Genomic DNA, 26,429 nt, shown 5'->3' on the forward strand with positions numbered 1-26,429 from the left:
CCCTGCGTTCCACCGTCATGGGATTACCCTGTATTCCCACCATGTGAAGGACAGGCGCTCCGTGACGTTCAATCCCTTGCCCCACTACAACTGGACGGAGACGCAAGACAGTGATCCCGCAGTCCATTTGGTGAAGCAAATGCTGACCCAGGCCGATGCCCGTCTTGACCCAGATGCTCCGGAGGAGACCAAGCAACTGTGGAAGGAGAAAAGTAAGCTGTTCCTCTACAGGGAGAAGCTGTGCCGGAGAATGGTTAACTCTCGAACACATGAGTTGACCTGGCAGGTAGTGGTCCCAAGACGAGACGCGGCTATGGTTCTGGAGGCATACCACAACGGAGCAGGGCATTTCGGATGGAAGAAGCTGGAGTTCTTGTTGCGTGAACGGTTCTACTGGGTAGGCATGAGAGGAGCCATCGAGAGGTGGTGCAGAGACTGTGGCCCGTGCCACCTGAGAAGAAAAGACCGAGCCAGCCAGAAGACTCCCCTGTAGCCCATCATCACCAGACAGCCACTGGAACTGGTAGCCCTGGACCATGTGAAACTGGCTCCAAGCAGATCTGGGTATGTCTACGCCCTCACAATCGTAGATCATTACTCCCGATTCCTGGTGGTGGTCCCGGTCAAGGACTTAACGGCTCAAACAGCAGCTAGAGCCTTCCAGCAGCACTTCTGCTGTCCACATGGGTACCCGGACCAAGTGTTGACAGACCAAGGACCAGCCTTCGAAGCGGAGGTCTTCCAGGAGTTCTGCAACCTGTATGGCTGCAAGAAGATAAGAACAACGCCCTATCACCCTCAAACCAATGGACTCTGCGAGAAGATGAACCAGGTGGTGATAGATCTGCTAAAAACATTGCCCCTGGAAGAATGCAGTCTGTGGCCTGAGAAACTGCCCGATCTGGTGGACCTGTATAACCACATCCCTGTAGGTTCCACCAACTGTACCCCGGCTTACCTAATGAGAGCAAGACCTGGTAAGCTGCCTATTGAACTGGATATGGGAGTCCTGACGCCTGAGGACACCTCGCCAGAGGCAGACTGGGATACAGAACGGCAGCAGCAGTATAGGAAAGTACAGGAGAGCGTCGAGCGAAGTCTGTCTCAAGCTAGAGAAAGGCAAGAGAAGGCTTATAACCAGTATGCTCCCGCTGTTCCCCTGGTACCTGGAGAGCAGGTCTTGAAGAGGAAGAGGCGGCTCCACAAGTTGGACGACCAGTGGGAGAAGGACCCGTACACCGTACTGCCATCAAGCCATGAGAACCCAAAAATCTGCGTAATCAGTAAGGATGGGGGAGAAACCACAGCCATTGTCTCCAGAGACCACCTGAAGAAGTGTCCCGAGCAGCTGCAAAGCCCTGAAGAAGATCAAGGAAACCCTCAACCCGCAGAGGAAAGGGAAGAAATGATCAGTACCGTACTCGGAGACTTCCCCCAGTCTTGGACACAAGTAAACGGCGCTGTCGTGGTACCCGTCCTCACCTTTCTCCAGCCAGCCCCGCAAGTGCCTACAGAGGAACCGGTAGAGCTGGAAGAGCAGCCGGCCCAAGAGGCAGAAGAGTCCACACCAGCAGTACAGGAGGATCAACCCTCTGCTAGTAGTGAGCCTGCCGTGCCCCTAGTGAGCCAAAGAGTGCGCAGAAAGCTGCCCAGCTTGCCCATAACACCTCCTACACCCTGTAGTGCAGAACCAGTTAGTGAGCTCCGTAGGTCCACTAGAGTCACTAGAGGTCAGATGCCCGCTCGCTGGAGAATCTAAACTAATGCACTGTGAATTTATCTGCTAACTGTTTATGGTTTATGTTTGTTGCCTGTTATTAATTATGTTTCTCAGTTACCCTGCAGATTTTTATGGACTAACAGGTTATGGACGCTGGATAACCGGAACAGTTTTGTAGATAGTTGCACCTTGGTGCCTCTTGCGAAGACGGCCGCGGAAGAGAAAATCTGTCTGGCGTGGCCTCCTTGCAGCCCAAAGTAGTTAGTCTACCCTTGCAGCCACGCCCAAGGAAAACGCAAGGGGTTTGCTTTGGACAGGTCCCCTACTTCGCTTAAAGCTTCACCTTGGGTGATATGGACACCCGGTTGCGGACACGCCGTGACCTTTAAAGAACTAAAGCTTCTTGTAAATATGTTATCGTATTATTGTTTATACCCTGTTATTATGTTTTAAAAATGTGCTTAGTCCCGGAGTACTAAAATTTACTAGGGGGGAATGTGACACCCCAGGGGTCTGGTTGCCACAGTAATAGAGATATTATGTCTGAGAGCAAGTGGGAGGTTTCTCTGGTCAGGAGCCCTAAGCATGCAACACTTCCCACCCAGACTTGGGAGGGGAGGAATCTGCCCTTATAAACTGGGTCTGGGGCGGGATTAGAGAGTGAAGACAGAGACAGAGCCTGCAGAACAAGCAGAGCAGTCAGAGCCTGGAAAGGGAAAGTGAGAACAGGAGCTCTGTAGGAGCAGCAGCTGAAGGCCAGGGGCTGTGAGCAGAGATATAGCTCGCCCTGGCTGAAGTTACTAAAGCCGGACACAGGAGTCCGAGGCTGTGGGGACTGATATATACCCAGCAGCAGAAACCAGCCGGCAGGGGATTCCAGGTCCTCTGGCCATAGAAGCCCGGAGGCTCAGTCACAAAGAAGGGACCAGTGCCGCCATCCAGGAGCGGAGGCTAACAGAAGGCCCCAAGTCACCAGCCATACGGGTGAGCACCACACGGTATACTCAGGGACGTGGGCTACTTGTAACCGCTGACAGCAAGGTAGCCAGGAAGAGTGCAGATAAATGGGGAGGCCTACAACTCCACCTGGCCAGGGGAACTCCTGCTTGCTCGCAGACTGACCAGGCCCCTTATACTAGCCAGTACTCCCGGGAGGGTCTGCCTTGTACCATCAGTAAAGACCCTGAACTGCACCTCACGTCTCTGTGATTCCTTGCCGCTCCTGCACCATTAGCACTGGGACCCTCACACCATCACTCCCATCATCTTCCACATTAGCTGCCCTGAGGCAATACTTCTCCCGTGGGGAGTCATCCCATACTCGGCTGCGCAAACAACATCAGCCTCAGCGGTCTGCAGCGCAGCGGCGGTCCCCACTGACCGCAATCCACGGGTGGCGTAGTCGGACACTTATTACAATACAAATAGACTGCCACTGGTTTGACCATCCTGGGCACGGACCGGGTCACCGCCACACGGAGACTACAACCCCCAGTATCCCAGCGATTCGGCTCCGGGTATCCCCCTGAACAGCACAGGCCCAGGGGGCGCGTCATAAGGAAACATCCAGCTCACCGTTTGGTATATCTTTAGCCTGTTCAGAGCCCGGAAATGTCGTGTGAAAGCATGGAGGCACTCAATGGGAGAAGAGAGGGATCTGACGCGCCCCCTGGGCCATATTCTTTAGGGGGAATATCCGGAGCCGGATCAGATGGGAGTTGTAGTCTTCCGAGTGGCTGTGACCCGGTCCGTGCCCAGGGTGTCAAACTCAGTTGTATGTGGCAGTCCTTACTGATGTTACTAAAGTTCTTTATGTCGACTACGCCACCCGTTGTATTGCGGTCACTATGGCCGCCGCTGCAGCAGGGTCCGCTGAGGCTGATGGTGTTGGTGCAGCTATTGATGGTATAACCCCCAACGGGTGGGGTATAGCCTCAGGGGGATCAGGTGCAGAGGATGGGGGTTGTGGTGATGCAGTGTAGACGGCAATCAGAGACAGAGTCGGGTTATGCAGTTTAGGATGTTTACTCACTGCTGATGTTCCGGTCACTCCAGCTTCGAGTGACCTCCCGAGCCGTGCTGCGTCCACCAGGTTCTGGATCCAGCCAACCCCCAAATAAGTCCGGAGCGTGACCCTGAGCTCTCCTTCGGTCCTTTCTCTGGCCGTCCCCACTATTGATCCACCCAGGTCCAGCTCCCTCGGGCCTTCTGTTGGGAGACCCTTGGCCTTGGGTTCCCTGACCCTCCACGTGGTATGCCTTCGTGGTGGATGTGGTGGGTGGCCGTGGCAGACGCTGCCCACGGCCTCCGGTCTCTGGCTGGGGTGTGTTTTTGCCCCCACCAGCTTGGGTTCCGGTACCCTGTGCCGACTCTTCACCCGGGGATTTAATTTGGGTTCTTAGAGTCCTCTTCTTCTGTTTCCCCCTCTGGGTCTCTCTTTCTCCTCTCTCACTCTGGGTCTCTCTTCTCCTCTGCTCGCTGACTTTCTCTCTGCAACTGACCCTGTTCTTAGTTGGTGCCCACCTTATATACACCCTCTATGTGTGAGCTCAGGTGACCAGCACCCAATGAGCTCCTATCTTTACCCAGGCTGCTCCCCCTATCTGCCCCTACACTACTTGGGATGTACCACCCCCCTCCCACTCCAGCCAGGAACAGACTCGGTCGTACCTGCACATTTCTAAGTGGGAGTACCGTCGGTCTGCTCCTCGGAAATGGGATGTATGTAGTGCATGCAGCCTACCGAGCCCAGTTCCACACTCCATCCTTACCCGGGAGTGGAATATCACACCTCTGGGTTGAGGTGCAATACCCCTGTAGCAGCCGAATCCTCAGGGTCCTACATTCCCCCCTGGTAAATCACAGCACGTCCTCGGGCTGTAAGACAAAACACCAAAACATACAAATTTTTGCATAAACATATAAAACATATAAAACATTATATATATATAAAACATTCTCGTCGCCTCTGGCTCCTCCTCCGGTCACTGTGCAACGTGTGACCGGGTAAAGTGCGACAGTCTCTCTAGACAAATGGTTTTCCTATAAAACCGGTAGGGGGCGCTTTAGGACGCGCAACTATATACAAAAAGGGAAGGTGGCCGCTCTCAGTCCTCAGCCAGGTATTGGGGAGGAATGACCGCTCTCAGTCCTCGGTCAGTGGGATTAAGGGAAATACGGGTAACAGTTCACACTTGCTGGTCCCAACGGGGACTATATTTGCAGTAACAGTTTCTTTGTACCCCGGTCGGGTAACTATTTACAGCACCTGCTCCGCTGTACTTAACGACGTCTTCCTCCTGCTCTTTCTTTGGGGATCTTAGCTTCAGACCCGTCCGGGTCCTCTTGCTCTTCCTCCTCACATCGCAGCTCCTCTTCTGTCAGGCGATGCACATGGAGGGCGTAAGGTCCTTTGGCACACTTGTGCCGGGTGAAGGTGACCTCGTCCCCGATGTAAAGGTCACGACCTCTGTGCCCCTCCGGCAGATGGGACTCCACGTCTCTGCGCGTGACAAAGACGTCGCCGGGGGTGTTGTGGTCTCGGATGAAGCCCCACCCGTGCTGCATGCTGAACTTGATTACAGTCCCGGTGGTGCGGGGACTGTGCGCTGCACGGGGGTCCCTCCTGGTCCGGCTCTTCTGCTCGGCGCTCCTTATTTGGGCCTGTTGTTCCCGGACCCGCCTCTCTCTCCGCTCCCTCGCAAACTCCTCGAGCTGCTGTCGGCAGCACTCAGCACGCTCCGCTGCAGCTGCCCGGGTTTCTAGAGTGAACCCCATTAGATCTTCTCCGGTGGGGTCCCACTCAAATTGGGTCTCTTCAAGCGGGGGCGAGATCCTTATCACGGGCTTCGGAGCCGGAATCAGGGGTGCACACATGGCCCCAACCCTCCTCTGGTGCTCCAGTCCATAATATTCCTGGGGCCAGATGAAAGGCTGCCCGTCCGGCCACGTGTGCTGGGCAAACAAGTCCTCTCCCAGACGCGGCACCCTTGGTTTTACGGGCGCGGGCGCGGTGGTGGTGGCGCCCGGGTTACCCAGGCCTTGCGGCCAGGCCTGGGGCACCTGGAAGGTGAAGGGCACCGTTAGGACGGCGGCGCCCTGGGCTACCTGGCCTTGCGGCCAGGCCAGAGGCTCCGCGGAGGTAGGGGGCGCTGTTGGTGATGCGACGCCCGGGAATTCTAGGCCCTGCGACCAGGCTGGTGTTGCTTCCTGTTTGGCCACGCTCGGGGTCGTTGCGCATGGCGTCACAGGGGTCGCGGCGGCGGCTTCCGGTTGGGGCCTAGTCTGCGTCGGTGACATGGCGTTTTCGGGCACAGCAGGGGGACTTTCGGGCTCTGCGACGGGGAGCTGGGGCAGGTACGCGGTTTCCCGGTTTGGGGTATAGACGTCCCCTTTACCTGCCTCCATGCGTTCGGCTCCCTTCTCGGCGCCGTCTCCGGCCTTGGGTCCTCCCGCGCCATCCTCAGAGGCGGTCTGTCTCCTCATCTTGGCTGGCGTGCTCCGGGTCTTGGTTTGCTGGGCCATCTCCCGGCTCCACTCCGCCAATGTCTCTCGCTGTACCCGGGCCATCCTCCGTGCGAGGCCCTCCAGGGCAGTCTGTGCACACTCCCGGTCTCGGGGGAGCTGTGCGAGGACCTCCACTAGGCCTAGTGGGGTCGTGGTTTCCAGCAGGCTCCTGACCAACGGGTCGGTGCTGCTCTGCTCTTCTTCCAGCAGGCTCCTGGCCAGCGGGCCGGTGCTGCTCTGCTCTCCCTCCTCGGTTTCTAGCAGGCTCCTGGCCAACGGGCCGGTGCTGCTCTGCTTTCTCGCCATCTCCGGGTAAGCTCCTCCGATACTCTTCTCCAGGCTTCTTGCCTCCGGGTGCGCTCGCTCTAGACTGCTCCAAGCGACACCCATCTTTGCTCTCTCCTTTCGTCTCCTCCCACTTCGAGGGCGGTCCCGGGGCCACTTGGTGACTGTCAGCTCCAGGGGCTGTTCTTTCACGCTGACAGACACCTCTAGCATCACAGTCTCTGTTGGTGGGGGCGGTTTCCACTTTTGGCGCCATTTTCGGTCCTGGCCCACGATGGGAGGTGGCCTCTCACCACCCTCTGGCACGCCCATAATGGCGTCCGCTCTTCCAAGGCGGGAAACCTTTGGAAATGGCGGGAATCGCTTCCCAGTGGCGGGAAACTCTGCAGATGGCGGGAAAAAGCTGTTAATGGCGGACAACCGGCTGGAATCGACTGGTGATGGGGTCCGATGGCGGGGACCCTCCGGAACCGGCAGGAGACTTCTTTTTGAGGTAAACTCGTTCTTTTCTTCAGGCACGCAGTACCCGGTTGTTGTGGGCACGTAATCCTGCCGACTACGCCAAAGTTGACGCGCCCCCTGGGCCATATTCTTTAGGGGGAATATCCGGAGCCGGATCAGATGGGAGTTGTAGTCTTCCGAGTGGCTGTGACCCGGTCCGTGCCCAGGGTGTCAAACTCAGTTGTATGTGGCAGTCCTACAGATGTTAATAAGTTCTTAATGTCGACTACGCCACCCGTTGTATTGCGGTCACTATGGCCGCCGCTGCAGCAGGGTCCGCTGAGGCTGATGGTGTAGGTGCAGCTTTTGATGGTATAACCCCCAACGGGTGGGGTATAGCCTCAGGGGGATCAGGTGCAGAGGATGGGGGTTGTGGTGATGCAGTGTAGACGGCAATCAGAGACAGAGTCGGGTTATGCAGTTTAGGATGTTTACTCACTGCTGATGTTCCGGTCACTCCAGCTTCGAGTGACCTCCCGAGCCGTGCTGCGTCCACCAGGTTCTGGATCCAGCCAACCCCCAAATAAGTCCGGAGCGTGACCCTGAGCTCTCCTTCGGTCCTTTCTCTGGCCGTCCCCACTATTGATCCACCCAGGTCCAGCTCCCTCGGGCCTTCTGTTGGGAGACCCTTGGCCTTGGGTTCCCTGACCCTCCACGTGGTATGCCTTTGTGGTGGATGTGGTGGGTGGCCGTGGCAGACGCTGCCCACGGCCTCCGGTCTCTGGCTGGGGTGTGTTTTTGCCCCCACCAGCTTGGGTTCCGGTACCCTGTGCCGACTCTTCACCCGGGGATTTAATTTGGGTTCTTAGAGTCCTCTTCTTCTGTTTCCCCCTCTGGATCTCTCTTTCTCCTCTCTCACTCTGGGTCTCTCTTCTCCTCTGCTCGCTGACTTTCTCTCTGCAACTGACCCTGTTCTTAGTTGGTGCCCACCTTATATATCCCTCTATGTGTGAGCTCAGGTGACCAGCACCCAATGAGCTCCTATCTTTACCCAGGCTGCTCCCCCTATCTGCCCCTACACTACTTGGGATGTACCACCCCCCTCCCACTCCAGCCAGGAACAGACTCGGTCGTACCTGCACATTTCTAAGTGGGAGTACCGTTGGTCTGTTCCCCGGAAATGGGATGTGTGTAGTGCATGCAGCCTACCGAGCTCAGTTCCACACTCCATCCTTACCCGGGAGTGGAATATCACACCTCTGGATTGAGGTGCAATACCCCTGTAGCAGCCGAATCCTCAGGGTGCTACAGATCCAGCTCAACGAATAGTGAATAAGGGTGCGACGTCACTCGAAACGCGTTGATACCGCCTTCTATGTAACCATCACCATGAGAATCCTATTGTAAACCTCTATCATGCACTTTTGTGCATAAAGAATGTTCACCGTTCGTTGAGCTGGATCCCTCTCTTCTTCCATTTGGTATATGTGCAAAGAAACTATGTGTTTGCAATAGGAAAAAGCAGGAAAAGACTCATCAGGCAGCTTTTTTTCCGTCTTCCCATTGAAAACACATGCCCACTTTGCCAAGTGTGCATACTTATGGAGGAATTAGAAAGAATAGCTGTAGGCCGAACAAGCATTCAGGCAACAACTATCAAAGTTGTATGGTAGCCTTAAGAACCATTAAACTTCTGGTCAACATTATTGACACCCAAGTATTAAATACTCCATGTAAAGTACACAACGGTAATACACCCTGAAATAAAGTGTTTAGTGAAACTGCTTGGATATGCTGTACGTAAACTCACATGTTCGATACAAAAAAGCACAAGGCACAAAAATAAAAAAAATGAAAACTTGGCTGGAAAAAAAAGACATAACATTGAAACCAGTGCTTGGACATGACACTATTAATGGCTCACTATTAGTGTTGAACGAACATGCTCGACACTGCTCGGTACTCGCCCGAGCATCACGCTACTCGGGATGTTCGGCGAGCACCGAGCATTTCCGGGTTAGTCGGGCGGGAGCTCGGGTCTCCGCCCTGCATGTTTGGCGCTCTTTACAGAGCCAATGAACATACAGGGATTGCCAGCCAGTCACTGTAATGCCGCAGCCATGTTGTTTGTGGGCATTACAGTGATTGGCTGGCCGCACAGCGTCACCTCGAGTATTTAAAACCGGGCGCCGCCATCTTGGACACAGTTGCTCCGGATCAGACAGTGTAGGGACAGCGCTGCTGATTTAGGGAGAGATATATCCTGCAAAATAGTTAGTGTAGGGTCTGTAAAGCCTGCCAGAACAAACAAACAGTCCTTCTCAGGACTAATATCCATCCCAGGTATATCAGGCAGGCAGGCAGGCTGTATAGGAGACGCAGTGGTTATACCAGCAAACGCTGCATTACAGTCCTGTGTGCTGCTCCTGTTGCTGAAATTGCTGGACTTAGCTCCAGGTCCCGGGGGCTAGGAAAAATCCTTTTTTTAATCTAAATCCTCTTTTTTTTTTCCTCCTTCACAATGTACAAATACCCATCTTATTAACCTTTTGGTGTCCCCCCCCCTCAAAAAAAAAGTGTGCCTCTGATTTTTCAGACACAAATATATCTGTTGAAAATAGTCTGGTGTAGGCCAGAGAAATAGAAGTGTGGTTTTGCAGTTCTATGGGCCATTTGTATAAAAAAAAAACAGTTTGAGTGTGTCGCTCACTGTTCAGCCACAAATATATATATTTAAAAAAGTCTGGTATACACCAGTAAATTATTACTGTGGTTTTGATGTTCCACGGTAAAACATCTCTATTATCCTGTTTTTGTCATTTTTTGCTGTATAAAAATAATAATAGTGTCTCTCTGATTTTTCAGACACAAATATATCTGTTGAAAATAGTCTGGTGTAGGCCAGAGAGACAGAAGTGTGCTTTTGCTGTTCCACGGCAAAAAATCTCTATTATCCTGCTTTTTGCATTTTTTGCTGTAAAAAAAAAAAATAGTGTCTCCCTGATTTTTCTGACACAAATATATCTGTTGAAAATAGTCTGGTGTAGGCCGAGAAATACAACTGTGGTTTTGCAGTTCCACGGTACAAACCTCTGTATTATCCACTTTTGGGCCATTTGTATCTAAAAAAAATAGTTTGAGTGTGTCGCTCACTGTTCAGCCGAAAATATATATATATTCAAAAAGTCTGGTATACACCAGTAAATTATAACTGTGGTTTTGCTGTTCCACGGTAAAACGTCTCTATTATCCTGCTTTTGGCATTTTTTGCCGTAAAAAATAAATAGTGTCTCCTGATTGTTCAGACACAAATATATATCTGTTGAAAATAGTCTGGTGTAGGCCCGAGAAATACAAGTGTGGTTTTGCAGTTCCACGGTACAAACCTCTGTATTATCCACTTTTGGGCCATTTGTATCTAAAAAAAACAGTTTGAGTGTGTCGCTCACTGTTCAGCCGCAAATATATATATATTTTAAAAAGCCTGGTTTACACCAGTAAATTATAACTGTGGTTTTGCTGTTGCACAGTAAAAAATCTCTATTATCCTGCTTTTGGCATTTTTTGCCGTAAAAAATAAATAGTGTCTCCTGATTGTTCAGACACAAATATATCTGTTGAAAATAGTCTGGTGTAGGCCCGAGAAATACAAGTGTGGCTTTGCAGTTTCACGGTTCAAACCTCTGTATTATCCACTTTTGGGCCATTTGTATCTAAAAAAAACAGTTTGAGTGTGTCGCTCACTGTTCAGCCGCAAATATCTCTATTTAAAAAAGTGTGGTATACCCCAGTAAACAATAACTGTGGTTTTGCCATCCAACGGTAAAAAATCTCTATTATTCAGGTTTTGGTAGTTTTTTCCGTAAAGAAAAACAGTAGTGTCTCCTGACTGTTGTGACACAAAAATATATCTGTTGAAAATAGTCTTGTGTAGGCCCGACATCCCAGTGTGGTTTCGCAGTTCCACGGGTCAAATCGCTGTACTATCCAGTTTTGGGCCTTTGGTATCTAAAAAAAAAGCAGTTCGAGTGTGTCGTTCACTGTTCAGCCGCAAATATCTCTATTTAAAAAAGTGTGGTATACCCCAGTAAACAATAACTGTGGTTTTCCTCTTCCACGGTTCTAATCTACTCTTTATTACCCTTTTTCCATTGATAGTGCAAGTGTAAGCTATTTTACTTCATTTACAATGGGCAAGGCGCGTGGCAAGGGACGTGGAAGTGGACGTTCTGGTGATGGTTCGTGCAGAGGACGGGGCCGTGGCCAAGGTGAAAATGTGCCACAACCAACAGCCACATCTTCTCGCTCCCACTTCTTGACCGAATTACTAGGGAAGCACAGAACAACACCAGTATTGACAACTGATCAGTGTGAACAGGTTATTAATTGGATAGCAGACAATACTTCCAGTTACCTGGGCACCACCACCTCCGGTCTGTCTTCCACACGGTCAACTCTTAGTAGCCGTGAGTCTCGACCGCATACTCCTCCTCACCCTGATGCTCCTTCCTCCCACCATGCTGAGTGTCGTCAGACAGCAAGTGATCCCACACTTGGACACTCTGAAGAGCTGTTCACTGGTCCATTTCCATATTTGGGCCCCACGCCTGATACGCTTGAAGTGGTGGAAGAGGAGATCCCATGTTGCGATGCCCAAATATTTGAACAGCCACGGCCACAGGAAGTCGACGTTGGCAATCTGTCACAAGAGGTGGACGATGACGAGACACAATTGCCAGGAAGTGAGGAGGAGGATCGTGGTGCGCAAGTGGAAGAGGAGGAGGTGGTGGATGATCTAGTAACTGACCCAACGTGGAAGGAGGACATGCAGAGTGAGGCCAGCAGCACACAGGGGGAGGGAGGCAGAGTACCCCAACAGGCAGGAAGAAGCAGTGTGGTGGCCGCAGACAGAAGGCAGGCAACCGTTCCCCGTAACACCAACACGAGGGACGTTGCCAGTACAAGCGATAGGTCTTCCAGAGTCTGGAATTGTTTTAAAGACTCTGCTGATAACCCCAAAAAGGCCATATGTTCCACCTGCCATGCCAGCATCAGCAGGGGTGACAAAACTACCAGCATGATCAGGCACATGGCAGCAAAGCACCCGACTTTGTGGGGCGAAACCCAGGGTCCACGACCAGTGTCAGCGGGTGTCACCACTGCTTCTTCCACTGTTGTGCGTGCAATAGAACCCCCTGTTGTGTGTGCAAGGCAATCCCCTGTCCATACTGCATGTAAAGATGCCCCCTCCTCTCAGTCTTCACTTGTTATGGCAGTTTCTCAAGAAACAGCATCAACGTCCACGTCCACGTCCCACCGCAGCGTTCAATTGTCCATATCCAAGACCTTTGAACGAAAGCGGAAATTCGCAGCTAACGCCCCACAGGCCACAGTCCTAAATTCACACATTTCACGACTGCTTGCATTGGAAATGCTGCCTTTTAGGCTGGTGGAGACGGAATCCTTCCGCAATCTTATGGCGGTGGCCGTCTCTCGGTACTCGGTCCCCAGCCGACACTATTTTGCCCGGTGTGCCATCCCCGCACTACACAAGCACGTGTCCCAAAGCATCTGCCGTGCCCTCAACAACGCAGTTACTGGGAGAGTCCACCTGACAACGGACACGTGGACAAGTGCTTGTGGCCAGGGACGGTACATCTCTCTGACGGCACACTGGGTAAACATAGTGGAAGCCGGGACCCAGTCGGACCTTGGGACGGAACACATCCTCCCCACACCGAGGATTGCGGGCCCTATGTCAGTCAGAGTTGCCCCCACAGTGTACAGCTCCTGCGCATCCTCCTCCTCCTCCTCATGTTCAGCCTCCATCTCAGATATCACCACATCAGTTACAAGCTGGAAGCATTGCAGTACTGCCTCCGCCAAGCGGCAACAGGCTGTGCTGAAACTCATAAGCTTAGGTGATAAACCTCAGACTGCTTGTGAGTTGTGGACAGCTGTGAAAGAGCAGGCAGATCTGTGGCTGAGACCGCTGAACCTACATCCCGGCATGGTCGTGTGTGACAATGGCCGTAACCTGGTGGCGGCTCTGAGGCGAGGTGAGATCACACACGTACCATGCCTGGCTCATGTGCTTAACCTCGTGGTTCAGCGGTTTCTTAAATCGTACCCCGAGTTGCCAGATCTGCTCGTGAAAGTACGCCGCCTGTCAGCTCCTTTTCGCAAGTCGGCTACAGCTTCCGCCGCCCTTGCTGTGTTGCAGCAGCGTTTGCAGCTTCCGGCACACCGACTGGTGTGTGATGTCCCCACACGTTGGAACTCTACCCTCCACATGTTGCAAAGGATTTGTGAGCAGAAGAGAGCAGTTGTGGAGTACCAGCTGCAACAAGGCCGTCGATATTCAGGTCAGACTCCACACATAAGACCTCAGGAGTGGACCTGGATGTCTGACATATGTACCATCCTGACAAACTTTGAGGAGGCCACCAAGATGGTGAGTGGCGATGACGCCATCATTAGTGTCAGCATCCCACTTGTCTGTCTTTTGCGACGCTCTCTGCAGAGAATTAAAGAGGAAGCATTGCAGCCAGAGTATGATGAGATGGATCAAGAAGCCGTAGCGGGCGATTACACACAGCCCAGCCTCATCTCATCCCAACGTACATTGGGGGACAATGAGGGAGAGGAGGAGGAGGAGGAGGAGGAAGAACAGGAGCTGCTATCATGCGTTGTAGACGGTAGTACCAGTACAAGTGTCATACCGTCGGTTCAGCGTGGGTGGCCTGAGGACAGGGGGGAGGAGGAAGAGGAGGAGGAGGAGGAGGAGGAGAGCATGGTCAGTCGTCATCTTGGTGAGGACACGGAAATCTTGCCCGTTACCAGTCTGGTACGCATGGCTGACTTTATGTTACGCTGCCTTAACCGTGACCCTCGCGTTGTCAAAATGTTGGGTGACAGTCATTACTGGTTGGTGACACTTGTAGACCCACGCTACAAGGAGAACTTTCACTCTCTTATTCCTGAGGTGGAGAGGTCTACAAAAATGGGGCAATACCAGAAGGCCCTTGCTGCAGAACTCTTAAAAAAATTCCCATCTGAACACGCTAGCGGCAGAGGTCACAGTTCGTTGCCCAACCAAGGCGTACAGGCGAGAGAGATGCAACTCCAATCCAGCAGAGGCAGGGGAACACTGTCAATGTTCTGGGACAGTTTTCTGACACCCGCCCAGCTTACAGGCCCTGAGGCGCGGGGTACTCTCACAAGGAGTGGAAAGTTTCAAAAGATGGTGAGGGAGTACCTTGCCGATCCTACCAGCGTCCTCTGTGATTCCTCTGTGCCTTTTAATTATTGGGTATCCAAGCTGGACACTTGGAATGAACTCGCTCTGTACGCCTTGGAGGTCCTGGCCTGCCCTGCCGCTAGCGTGTTATCGGAGCGTGTTTTTAGTGCCGCTGGGGGAATTATAACTGATAAGCACACTCGCCTGTCAACTGACAATGCTGACAAGCTGACCCTTATCAAAATGAACAAGGGCTGGATTGGGCCAGACTTCTCATCACCACCAAATGACAGCAGAGTAACATAAAGTCAAATCCACTGTGTTATTTCGGGAGGTGTATTCACATGCACCGCTTCACACCCACACATGGGTATAGGCTTCCTCGTTTCGGCTGTTTAATCTTCTTCTCCTTATCCTCAGCCTCCACCACCACTATACCACCAGGGTGCCAGCATTGCAAGTTCCTCCGTCCTAATTTTTGGCAGATTTTACTGGGAAAGCATAAGCAAATACCATGGGACACCCACTCCCCAATAATGGGACTTATGTTTGTAATATGCTGTACTGCATGGCTCTTGTAAGGGGCATTGCAAGTTGCTCCGTCCTAATTTTTGGCAGCTTTTGCTGGGAAAGCATAAGCAAATACTATGGGAGACCCACTCCCCAATAATGGGACTTATGTTTGTAATATGCTGTACTGCATGGCTCTTGTAAGGGGCATTGCAAGTTGCTCCGTCCTAATTTTTGGCAGCTTTTGCTGGGAAAGCATAAGCAAATACTATGGGAGACCCACTCCCCAATAATGGGACTTATGTTTGTAATATGCTGTACTGCATGGCTCTTGTAAGGGGCATTGCAAGTTGCTCCGTCCTAATTTTTGGCAGCTTTTGCTTGCAAGGCATAAGCAAATACTATGGGACACCCACTCCCCAATAATGGGACTTATGTTTGTAATATGCTGTACTGCATGGCTCTTGTAAGGGGCATTGCAAGTTGCTCCGTCCTAATTTTTGGCAGCTTTTGCTTGCAAGGCATAAGCAAATACTATGGGAGACCCACTGCCCAATAATGGGACTTATGTTTGTAATATGCTGTACTGCATGTGACGCGCCCCCTGGGCCGTGTGTACACATGTGTGGGATACCCGGTGCCGGGTCTCTGGGGTCTGTAGTCTCCGTGGCGGTGACCCGGTCCCGTGGCTCAGGCTGGTCAAACCAGTGGCAGTCTTTCTTAGGTTTTGAGGTTAATTGTCCGACTGCGCCACCCGTGGATTGCGGTCAGGGAGTACCACCGCTGCGAGGCAGACCGCTGAGGCTGGTGTTGTGTGCGCAGCATAGAATGGGATAACTCCCCTCAGGAGGAGTATAGCCTCAGGGCAGTGAGTGTGGATGATGGGGGTGATGGTGCACGAGCGCAGCAGGAACGACTCAGAGTCTTTGCAGTGCAGTTCAGGGTCTTTACAGATGATTATAAGGTAGACCCTCCCGGGAGTACTGGCTAGCATAAGAGGCCTGGTCAGTCTGTGAGCAAGCAGGAGTTCCCCTGGCCAGGTGGAGTTGTAGGCCTCCCTGTCTGTCTGCACTCTTCCTGGCTACCTTGCTGTAAGCGGGTAGAAGTAGCCCACGTCCCTGAGTGTACCGTGTAGTGCTCACCCGTATGGCTGGTGACTTGGGGCCTTCTGTTAGCCTCCGCTCCACGACGGCGGTGCTGGTCCCTTGCTTGTGACTGAGCCTCCGGGCTTCTATGGCCAGAGGACCTGAAATCCCCTGCCGGCTGGTTTCTGCTGCTGGATATATAAGTCCTCACAGCTTCGGACTCCTGTGTCCGGTTCCTATTGTCTTCTGCCAGGGCGAGCTCTGCTCAGCTTCCAGCCCCTGGTCTTTAGCTCCTAGCTCCTACAGAGCTCCTTGCTGTTACTTTCCCTTGCTCTCACTCTGACTCTGACTGTTCTCTGACTCACTCAACCCCGCCCCAGATCCAGTTTATAAGGGCAGAATTCTCCCCTCCCTGGACTGGGGCAGGAGGATGTTGCATGTTTAAGGGATCCTGACCAGGAAACCTCCCACTTTCTCTCCGACGTAATATCTCTATTACTGTGGTGAGCAGACCGCTGGGGTGCCACACATGGCTCTTGTAAGGGGCATTGCAGTTCCTCATAATTTTTGGAAAGCCTTCCATTCACTGCTTAGGCCAACAGTGCACGGGAGACCCAGTTGCTATAAATCGAAAAAAAGGTTTAGTTAACGCCCTCTGACCTCCATGTCATTTCCAAGGGGCATTGGAGTGGCTCGAAATTTTTGGTAGGCATTGCACTCACTGTATGCCCTATAACTGTGTAGCCGAACCTCTTCTATGGCTACAGAAACATATCCTACAAGACATATCTGGTTGACTGGCCTGATATTGATGTGAATGGTCCCTGTTCCTCCTGCTCTTTCTCCTTTGCCACCACCTCATCCATCATTTATCACCTGAAGCTTTGTTTTAACGGAAGTCATAGAACTGGGATAGTAGCAGGAAGACATCCAGCAATCCTCGGAGGAGGTAGGATATGCGCCAAAACGCGGACCACCTCAGGCCTAGCCGCTACTACATACATGCGCTTGCATTCCAAGAAAACAAAGCAGATGCTAACTTCTATCATCATCATCATGCTCCTCACTTAGGCACTCTCAACTCCCCTGATGGAGAAGCCAGGGCCCACCGGAGGAGTCTGGTTCTCTGGTGGGCTCATCCAATGCTGCCCTAAAGCAGGCCAGGCTAAGAAAAGTGTGGGGGAAGGTGACAGGAGAAATCAGGGCGGCTGGGGACCGAGTATGGACACCTGGCCGCCAGCTGGCGGCTGGGGAACGAGCGTGGACACCCGGCCGCCGGGCGGCTGGGGACAGAGTATGGATACCTCGCTGCCGAAGCGGCCATGAGGTAGTGGCCAGCTTCGGCCTCCTCCAAACTAAAAGGCCCCATTTCAAGTGAAAGCTAGCAGTATGGTATTGCAGCCTGCGGGTGGGTGGGTGGTTGGCTGCATATTTTCGCTTGCATTGCAAGGAATGGGGGAGGTACAATTGAACACTGCCCTGGGACAAGGACTTGCACGGGGATAGTTGCAAGTCTGCATCTTCTGATGCGGCAAGGATCACTTCTGATGGGCACACTTTTAGACAGTGACCTGGGGGTCAGAGATGCTTCCAGGGGTCTTCCCCATGCTGATCCCTTGTCTTTTCAGCACTGTATGCATGTGTAACACAGCACATGGCCAGATAAGGTTGTAAAATGTTAAAATGACATTTCCCGGTGAACGCATTTGTCACGGTTGAAAGCAATACAAAAGTGCAAAAACGCATGAAAAATGCTACTTGTGAACATAGCCCAAGGTGTGGAGGAGTATTTTTGTTTTTGGTTATTTATTTTACCTTATACACAAGTTTTTACCCTGGAAAGGAAATTCCTTAACATATTTCACAGGAAAACCGTTTCAGTTTCCTTTTTGAACGTTTTATTGTGAGCCCGCAAAAGTGGCTTAATACCTCTGACCACGTTGTTGACAGCAGTGACCTGGGGGTCAGAAATGCTTCCAGGGGCGATCCCTATGCTGCCCCCATGTCTTTTGAGCACTGTCACTATCGTTTTGGGCACTTTTTAGGCTTTCTACAGACTGCCGGGGGTGCTGCCGCAAAAATGCTCGGGTCTCTCATAGACTAACATTGGGCTCGTTGCTCGGGTCGAGCACCAGAGTATCACGGTAAGCTCGGCCCGAGCTTCGAGCACCCGAGCATTTTAGTGATCGCTCAACACTATCAGTCGTCATCTTGGTGAGGACACGGAAGTCTTGCCCGTTACCAGTCTGGCAAACATGGCTGACTTTATGTTACGCTGCCTTAACCGTGACCCTCGCATTGTCAAAATGTTGGGTGACAGTCATTACTGGTTGATGACACTTTTAGACCCCCTCTACATGGAGAACTTTCACTCTCTTATTCCTGAGTTGGAGAGGTCTACAAAAATGGGGCAGTACCAGAAGGCCCTTGCTGCAGAACTATTAAAAAAATTCCCATCTGAACACGGTAGCGGCAGAGGTCACAGTTCGCTGCCCAACTAAGGCATACAGGCGAGAGAGACGCAACTCCAATCCAGCAGAGGCAGGGGAACACTGTCAATGTTCTAGGACAGTTTTCTGAGACCTGCCCAGCTTACAGGCCCTGAGGCGCAGGGTACTCTCACAAGGAGTGGAAAGTTTCAAAAGATGGTGAAGGAGTACCAGCGTCCTCCGTGATTCCTCTGTGCCTTTTAATTATTGGGTATCCAAGCTGGACACTTAGAATGAACTCACTCTGTATGCCTTGGAGGTCCTGGCCTGCCCTGCCGCTAGCGTGTTATCGGAGCGTGTTTTTAGTGCCGCTGGAGGAATTATAACTGATAAGCGCACTCACCTGTCAACTGACAATGCTGACAAGCTCACCTTTATCAAAATGAACAAGGGCTGGATTGGGCCAGACTTCTCATCACCACCAAATGACAGCAGAGTAACATAAAGTCAAATCCACTGTGTTATTTCGGGAGGTGTATTCCCATGCATCGCTTCACACCCACACATGGGTATACGCTTCCTCATTTTGGCTGTTTTTTGCTCTTCTCCTTATCCTCAGCCTCCACGACCACTATACCACCAGGGTGACCGTGGTCCATGTTGCCAGCATTGCAAGTTCCTCTGTCCTAATTTTTGGCAGCTTTTGCTTGGAAGGCATAGGCAAAGACTATGGGAGACCCACTCCCCAATAATTGGAATAATGTTTTTAATATGCTGTACTGCATGGCTCTTGTAAGGGACATTGCAAGTTCCCCCTTGCTAATTTTTGGCAGCTTTTGCTTGGAAGGCATAGGCAAAGACTATGGGAGACCCACTCCCCAATAATGGGAATAATGTTTTTAATATGCTGTACTGCATGGCTCTTGTAAGGGGCATTAAAATCGTCTTGTTAAGCTACTGTGACCTCCATGTCTCTTCCAAGGGTCGTTAATATTGTCTTTTTATTCCACTGCGACCTCCACCACTCTTCCAAGGGGCATTAAAAGCGTCTTGTTAAGCTACTGTGACCTCCACGTCTCTTCCACAGGGCGTTGATATTGTCTTTTTTATTCCACTGTAACCTCCACCACTCTTCCAAGGGGCATTGATATTGTCTTTTTATTCCACTGCGACCTCCACCACTCTTCCAAGGGGCATTAAAACCGTCTTGTTAAGCTACTGTGACCTCCACGTGTCTTCCACGGGGCATTGATATTGTCTTTTTATTCCACTGTAACCTCCACCACTCTTCCAAGGGGCATTAAAACTGTCTTGTTAAACCACTCTGAACTCCACGTCTCTTCCAAGGGGCATTAAAACCATCTTGTTAAGCTACTGTGACCTCCACATCTCTTCCAAGGGGCATTAAAACTGTCTTGTTAAACCACTCTGAACTCCACGTCTCTTCTAAGGGGCATTAAAACCGTCTTGTTAAACCACTCTGAACTCCACAGCTCTTGCAAGGGGCATTGACATGTTGTTTTTAATTACCTCTAACCTCCACGACTCTTGCAACGGGCATTGCATTTCCTCCTAATTTTTGTCAGCTTTTGCTTTTCAATGCATAGGCGAACACTAAGGGAGATCCACTCCCCAATAATGGGTAGAAGGTTTTTAATATGCTGTAATCCACATCTGTTTCAAGGGGCATTACAGTGCCTAATAATTTTTGGAAAGCCTTCCATTCCCTGCTTAGGCCAACAGTGTACAAGAGACCCAGTTGCTATAAATGGAAAAAACGGTTTAGTTAAGGTCCTCTGACCTCCATGTCACTTCCAAGGGCCATTGGAGTGCTTCGAAATTTTTGGTAGGCATTGCATTCACTGTATGCCTTATAACTGTGTAGCTGAACCGCTCCTTTTGGTACAGAAACATTTCCTACAAGACATGTGTGGTTGGCTGGCCTGATATTGATGTGAATGGTCCCTGTTCCTCCTGCTCTTTCTCCTTTGCCACCATCTCATCCATCATTCATCACCTGAAGCTTTGTTTTAACGGGAGTCATAGAACTGGGATAGGAGCAGGAAAACATCCAGCAATCCTCGAAGGAGGTAGAATATGCGCCAAAACGCTGACCACTTCAGGCCTAGCTGCTACTACATACATGCGCTTGCATTCAAAGGAACAGAAAGCTAAGGAGGTGGATGGCCTCATGATCATGAATAATTTACTCGTTGTGTAGGGGGCCGACCACTGCTGCTGTCTACCTTCTGAACTTTGTGTTGAAGCCTGATTGACCCAGGACCCGCAATCCTCTATGTCTGGAGGACGTGTTGCATCCCAGTGTCCAACTGTGTCCCGGCTTCCACAATATTAACCCAGTGTGAAGGCGTCAGTGAGATGGACCATTCCTGGCCACATTCACTTGTCCACGTGTTTGTGGTTAGGCTGTCCTTCCCACTAAATGCACTGGGGAGGGCACAGGTAATGTTTTGGTATGCGCGCTTGTGTATAAGGCGCACCGGGACAAATAGGGGCGGCTGGGGACCGTTTATGGACACCCGGCCACCCCCACGCGGCTGGGGACTGTGTGTGGGCACCCAGCCGCGGGGCGGCTGGGGACTGAGTATGGACACCCGGCCGTCTCCTGGCGGCTGGGGACCAAGTGTGGACACCCGGCCGCCGGGCGGCTGGGGACTGAGTATGAATACCAGGCTACCGACGCAGCCATGACGTGGTGGCCAGAGTCCACCTCCACATGCCTAAAAGGCCCAATTTCAAGTGCAAGCAAGCTAGCAGTATGGTATTGCAGCCTGGGGGGTGGGTGGGTGGCAGGCTGCATACTTGCGCTTGTATTGCAAGTTATGGGGGAGGTACAATTGAACACTGCCCTGGGACAAGGACTTGCATGGGGATAGTTGCAAGTCTGCATCTTCTGATGCGGCAAGGATCACTTCTGATGGGCACACTTTTAGGCAGTGACCTTGGTGTCAGAGATGCTTCCAGGGGTCTTCCCCATGCTGTTCCCATGTCTTTTAGCACTGTATGCATGTGTCACACAGCACATAGCCAGATAAGGTTGTAAAATGTTAAAATGACATTTCCCGGTGAATGCATTTGTCACGGTTGAAAGCAATACAAACGTGCAAAAACGCATAAAAAATGCTACTTGTGAACATAGCCCAAGGTGTGGAGGAGTATTTTTGTTTTTGGTCAGTAATAGTACGCACCAGGTCGGGAAGGCCGGTTCAGCGGGAGCTCCGGCGGTGAGCCCGCACTGAAGCGAGCACATGTCAGCTGATTATTGGAATCGCAATCCACCCGCGGCTGTTAATATGTTAAATCTCTGACAGTGGCATTTAACTCGCGCTTCCGGGAGTCCTAAGCCCCGCCCATCAGTGACCCCGTCACGTGATCGCGGGTCACCAATGGGTGGGCATGACAACTCAGGGTCTGCAGCAGACGCCTGTGGTTGTCATGTCTCAATTGCTATGAGCGCCACCTAGTGGTCAGCGCTCATAGCAAGTGAGCATTTCTCCTGCATACAAGCGATCTGCTCATCGCTTGTATGCAGTAGAAGCAATCAGACAACTGCTGCTTCTAGTCTCCTCTGGAGACTATAGAAGCAAGCAGAAAGTGTAAAAAAAAGTTTTTAAAAAAATAAAAAAAATAAAAAATATATAAAAGTTTAAGTCACCCCCCTTTCGCCCCATTCAAAATAAAATATATATATATATAAAAAAAACCACATACACATATTTGGTATCGCCGCGTTCAGAATCGCCCGATCTACCAATATAAAAGAAGAATTAATACAATCAGTAAACGGCGTAACGAGAAAAAAATTTTAAACGCCAGAATTAAGTTTTTTTGGTCGCTACAACTTTGCAATAAAATGCAATAACGGGCGATCAAAACATCGGATCTACCCCAAAATGGTATCAATAAAAACGTCAGCCCGGCACACAAAAAATAAGCCCTCACCTGGCCCCAGATCCCGAAAAATGGAGAAGCTAAGGGTCTCGGAAAATGGTGTCATTTTTTTTGTTTTTTTTAGCAAGCTTTGGATTTTTTTTTCACCACTTAAATAAAAAAGAACCTATACATGTTTGGTGTCTATGAACTCGTAACGACCTGGAAAATAATGATGGCAGGTCAGTTTTAGCAATCTGTGAACGTGGTAAAAAAAGGACCCAAAAAACAACTGTGGAATTGCATTTTTTTTGCAGTTTCACTGCACTTGGATTTTTTTTCCCATTTTCCAGCACACGATATGGTAAAACCAGTGATGGTGTTTAAAAGTACAACTCGTCCCGCAAAAAATAAGCCCTCACATGGCCATATTGAACGATAATTAAAAAAGTTCTGGCTCTGGGAAGAAGGGGAGCAAAAAAGGAAAACACAAAAACAGAAAGACCCATGGTCGTTAAGGGGTTAACATATTTCACAGGAAAGCAGTTTCAGTTTCGTTTTTGAACGTTTTATTGTGAGCCTGTAAAAGTGGCTTAATACCTCTGACCACGTTGTTGACAGCAGTGACCTGGGGGTCAGAAATGCTTCCAGGGGCGATCCCCATGCTGTCCCCATGTCATTTGAGCACTGTCACTATCGTTTTGGGCACTTTTTAGGCTTTCTACAGACTGCCGGGGGAGCCGCCGCAAAAATGTTCGGGTCTCCCATAGTCTAACATTGGGCTCGTTGCTCGGGTCGAGCACCCGAGTATCACAGTGAGCTCGGCCCGAGCTTCGAGCACCCGAGCATTTTAGTGCTCGCTAAACACTACTCACTATGCTTAATTTGAAACCACCTAGTCAGTGCTCACATAATATTAATTAGCCTATGAATGGTGGTTTTATGCTTAAAAAGGCAAGTTTTATTCCCTGTTCCTTTTTTAGAAAGGCAAAGATAAAAGAGCTGTCTGAGCAGACCAGAAATGCTATTATCTCCAAGCACAAGCAGTCTAAAAAGTACAAGTCTATCTCCAAGAGACCTTGGATTCTGGCTTCAGCAGTTTTAAATGTTATCATGAAGTTTGCTAATCATGGAACAGTGAACAACCTTCCAGGCAGTCCTAGAAAATTAGTGAGAGAGCCCTACAAAAATTGGTTTAAAATGTGGCAAAGAAACCCGACACAAAATCCAAACAACTTCAGACTGAGCTGATAGATAGTCACTAGCCCTATGGGCATGATTAACTCTCTCCATGCTGACCACAGCATATTTTCAGTGTACCTGTCTAAGGAGGTACAAATTTCTGTAAATGCATGATTGGCATCACTGAAGACATGCTATGGGCAACATGGAGAGAGTCAATCACACCTAAAGGTAGCCCCTCATTGGACTAGAAAAAGATAATTTGCATAAGTGAGTGAGGGCAATAAAAGCTGTTGTTGCAATAATAGGAATAACAAGATGGTACATGAATGACATGGTTGTATTGCTGAATTCTGGCTCTAATTCACTATGGTTGGGGCGGTGAAAGCAGATTAGAAGGCTTAGGGGAACTAACAGGTTTATTTTAAGACAATGATTTAAGTAGTGCGATATAACTAAGCTTACCACACACTGAGAGGATGAAGGGTTTTGGAATTTTACAGGAAGGAATCCTTTTTCTCCAACCCAAAGTCTCTTCATATGTTTTCTACAGATAAAATAATGAAGAAGATCACTAACATTACCAATAGTTTTCTTTAAAGAAGGACTTCCATGAAGTTTTTTTTAACTACCGTATTTACTTGAGGATAAGCTGACTTTTTCAGCCCATTTTTTAGGCTGAAAAAGTCCCCCTCGGCTTATACTCGGATATGTACTTGATATACTCGGGTACAGTATATACATTCCGGTGGTGGATAGCGCTTCTGCAGCTACCATGTGTGCCCGCTGCTAAAGGAGAATGAACAGTCACTCCTCTCCACGCCCATGATAGTGGAGAGGAGTGAATATTAATTTCTTCAATAGAGTGCGCACAGTGTCAGCAGCACCGTGGCTACCACTGCGGCTCAGCGATCCTCCGTGTATACCAGGATAGGGGGGCCAAGCATACCAGGATAGGGGCGCCATACATACCAGGATTGGGGATGAGGGGGCCATACATACCAGGATAGGGGATTAGGGGGCCATACATACCAGGACTGGGGATGAAGGGGCCATGCATACCAGGATTGGGAATGAAGGGGCCATGCATACCAGGATTGGGCATGAGGGGGCCATGCATACCAGGATTGGGATGATGGGGACATGCATACCAGGATTGGGGATGAGGGGGCCATGCATACCAGGATTGGGGATGAGGGGACCATGCATACCATGATTGGGGATGAGGGGGCATTGCTTACCAGGATTGGTGATGAGGGGGCCATGCATACCAGGATTGGGAATGAGGGGGCCATGCATACCAGGATTGGGAATGAGGGGGCAATGCTTACAAGGATTGGGGATGAGTGGGCAATGCTTACCAGGATGGGGAAATGTACCAGTAGCTGCTGCATTTCCCACCTTAGGCTTATACTTGAGTCAATAAGTTTTCCCAGTTTTTTGTGGTAAAATTAGGTTTATACTCAGGTCGGCTTATACTCGAGTACATACGGTAATCTGAATATACTGTACAAGTGTAGTGTGTGTTAATATACTCACCTACTGCTGCCTTCTCCAGGATCCAGCGTCTTTCCGCTCCTCTTCTCAGTAACGGCGCCGCTCTTCAGACTCACTGGTTCACACTGTGCTCTCCGTGACCCAGAAGTGGCTTTTACGGTGCAAGCCTATGGAGCTTCAGAACAAGGCTCCATAGGCTTTCATTGTAAAGAGACTTCCGGCTCACACATAGAGCAGAGAGTGATTCGTATAGTCTGAAGTGCGGTGATGTTACTGAGAAGAGGAGCAGAACAGCGCTGGATGCCAGAGAAGGCGGAAGTATGTGAGCATAATAACACACTCACACTATATTACATACACATATACAGAGATTTATTAAAAATAAAATCTTCATGTGAGTGCTTCTGTTAATCCCAAATGAAACAGAATTGTCTGCAAATCATTTAAACCTTTGTAAAATTTGGTCAAAATGAAACTTTGTATTGCCTCACACAGGAAATTCTCAGATACCTGTTGTTGAGTGTGATTTACATTGAAAATTCACTGAAACCCTTTGTTAGTTTTGACATAGAAGTGGACAAAGTTGAGTGTGATTTACATTGAAAATTCACTGAAACCCTTTGTTAGTTTTGACATAGAAGTGGACAAAGGCACTCGTACACATTAGCGTAATAGAGTAAACTCACGTGAACCTGACTGTAGGGCAACATGTATGATAATTATATATGTCTGACATACATATGGTTAGTTTGTGCAAAAGACCAAAACAGCTTTGAACTTTTATTACAGGCTGTGGTGTGGGGATAACAGGAACCAGAGCTGAGGGGGGTTATCTCTTGGATTAGAGAGAGTCATTTTTGACACCTAGATCTGGAAGCTTCAAACATGGATAGATGGCTTATCCAAACTGGACATCACCCATCCCTTCAAATAGGGGTGAATATAGGAAATTGAATTACTGAGTACACATTTTATTTGCCCCTTTATAAACTCACAATTCAGTCAGACATGACATTTTTACATTGAAGTAACATATAAATATGATTGAAAAGATTGCAAGGTGTCCAAAGCTGGGCGTCAGCCAGGTCTGAGCATGTTCCATCGTTCTCCTACCCTCAGGGAACCAGATCTGTAGATTGATAACATTTATGCATTTTGTGCTTTTTCCCCTTTTTATTTTATGACTGTTTCACATCTTTGTATGTCATCTTATTTTGTCTTGTTACACCTTTTTCTTGTAGCACTATTCTTTTTATTTTAAAGCTTAAAACTTTAATAAATATGGTCCTTACAGTCCCTAAAGAATCTATAGCCTTTCTGAGAATGTTTGGCCTTTTGAGTGTCAGATAGCAACATGTATATTTGGGATTCTGTGGTGGCAGCATGTTCTACATTTGAGGTGTAGTTTATGATCAATTTCAGATAGGAAGGAATTCTTCTGGCACCCCATCTCGTCACCTATGATGAAATCACAGGGTGCCAATAGATTATCATTGAAGCCAGGGTCCTATTGAAGGCTCCAGTGTCTACCATTTATATGTTCTGTAAGATGGCCGCCGGACATGTCCTTGAGGGGAGATATGTATCGCTGAGGTTGATAGTTTCAGTGATGTAAAACCGGGAAAGCATGCTCCAGCACACAT

At 49.9% G+C, this 26,429-nt stretch overlaps 1 protein-coding gene across 2 annotated transcripts in view; it reads right to left on the minus strand.

Annotated features, from left to right (window-relative positions):
* LOC141208644 (stimulated by retinoic acid gene 6 protein-like) overlaps window positions 1-26,429 on the minus strand; it is a 198,403-nt gene that overhangs the window by 44,267 nt on the left and 127,707 nt on the right. For both annotated transcript variants that reach the window (XM_073664586.1, XM_073664577.1), the window contains one exon: window positions 23,755-23,836. In XM_073664586.1, coding sequence (XP_073520687.1) covers window positions 23,755-23,836 — 82 coding nt within the window. The remainder of the gene's footprint in view (window positions 1-23,754; window positions 23,837-26,429) is intronic.

The sequence above is a fragment of the Phyllobates terribilis genome, unplaced genomic scaffold (assembly GCF_046119375.1).
Source record: "Phyllobates terribilis strain yellow unplaced genomic scaffold, ASM4611937v1 Scaffold_1__5_contigs__length_1240528914, whole genome shotgun sequence".
Taxonomy (NCBI): domain Eukaryota; kingdom Metazoa; phylum Chordata; class Amphibia; order Anura; family Dendrobatidae; genus Phyllobates; species Phyllobates terribilis.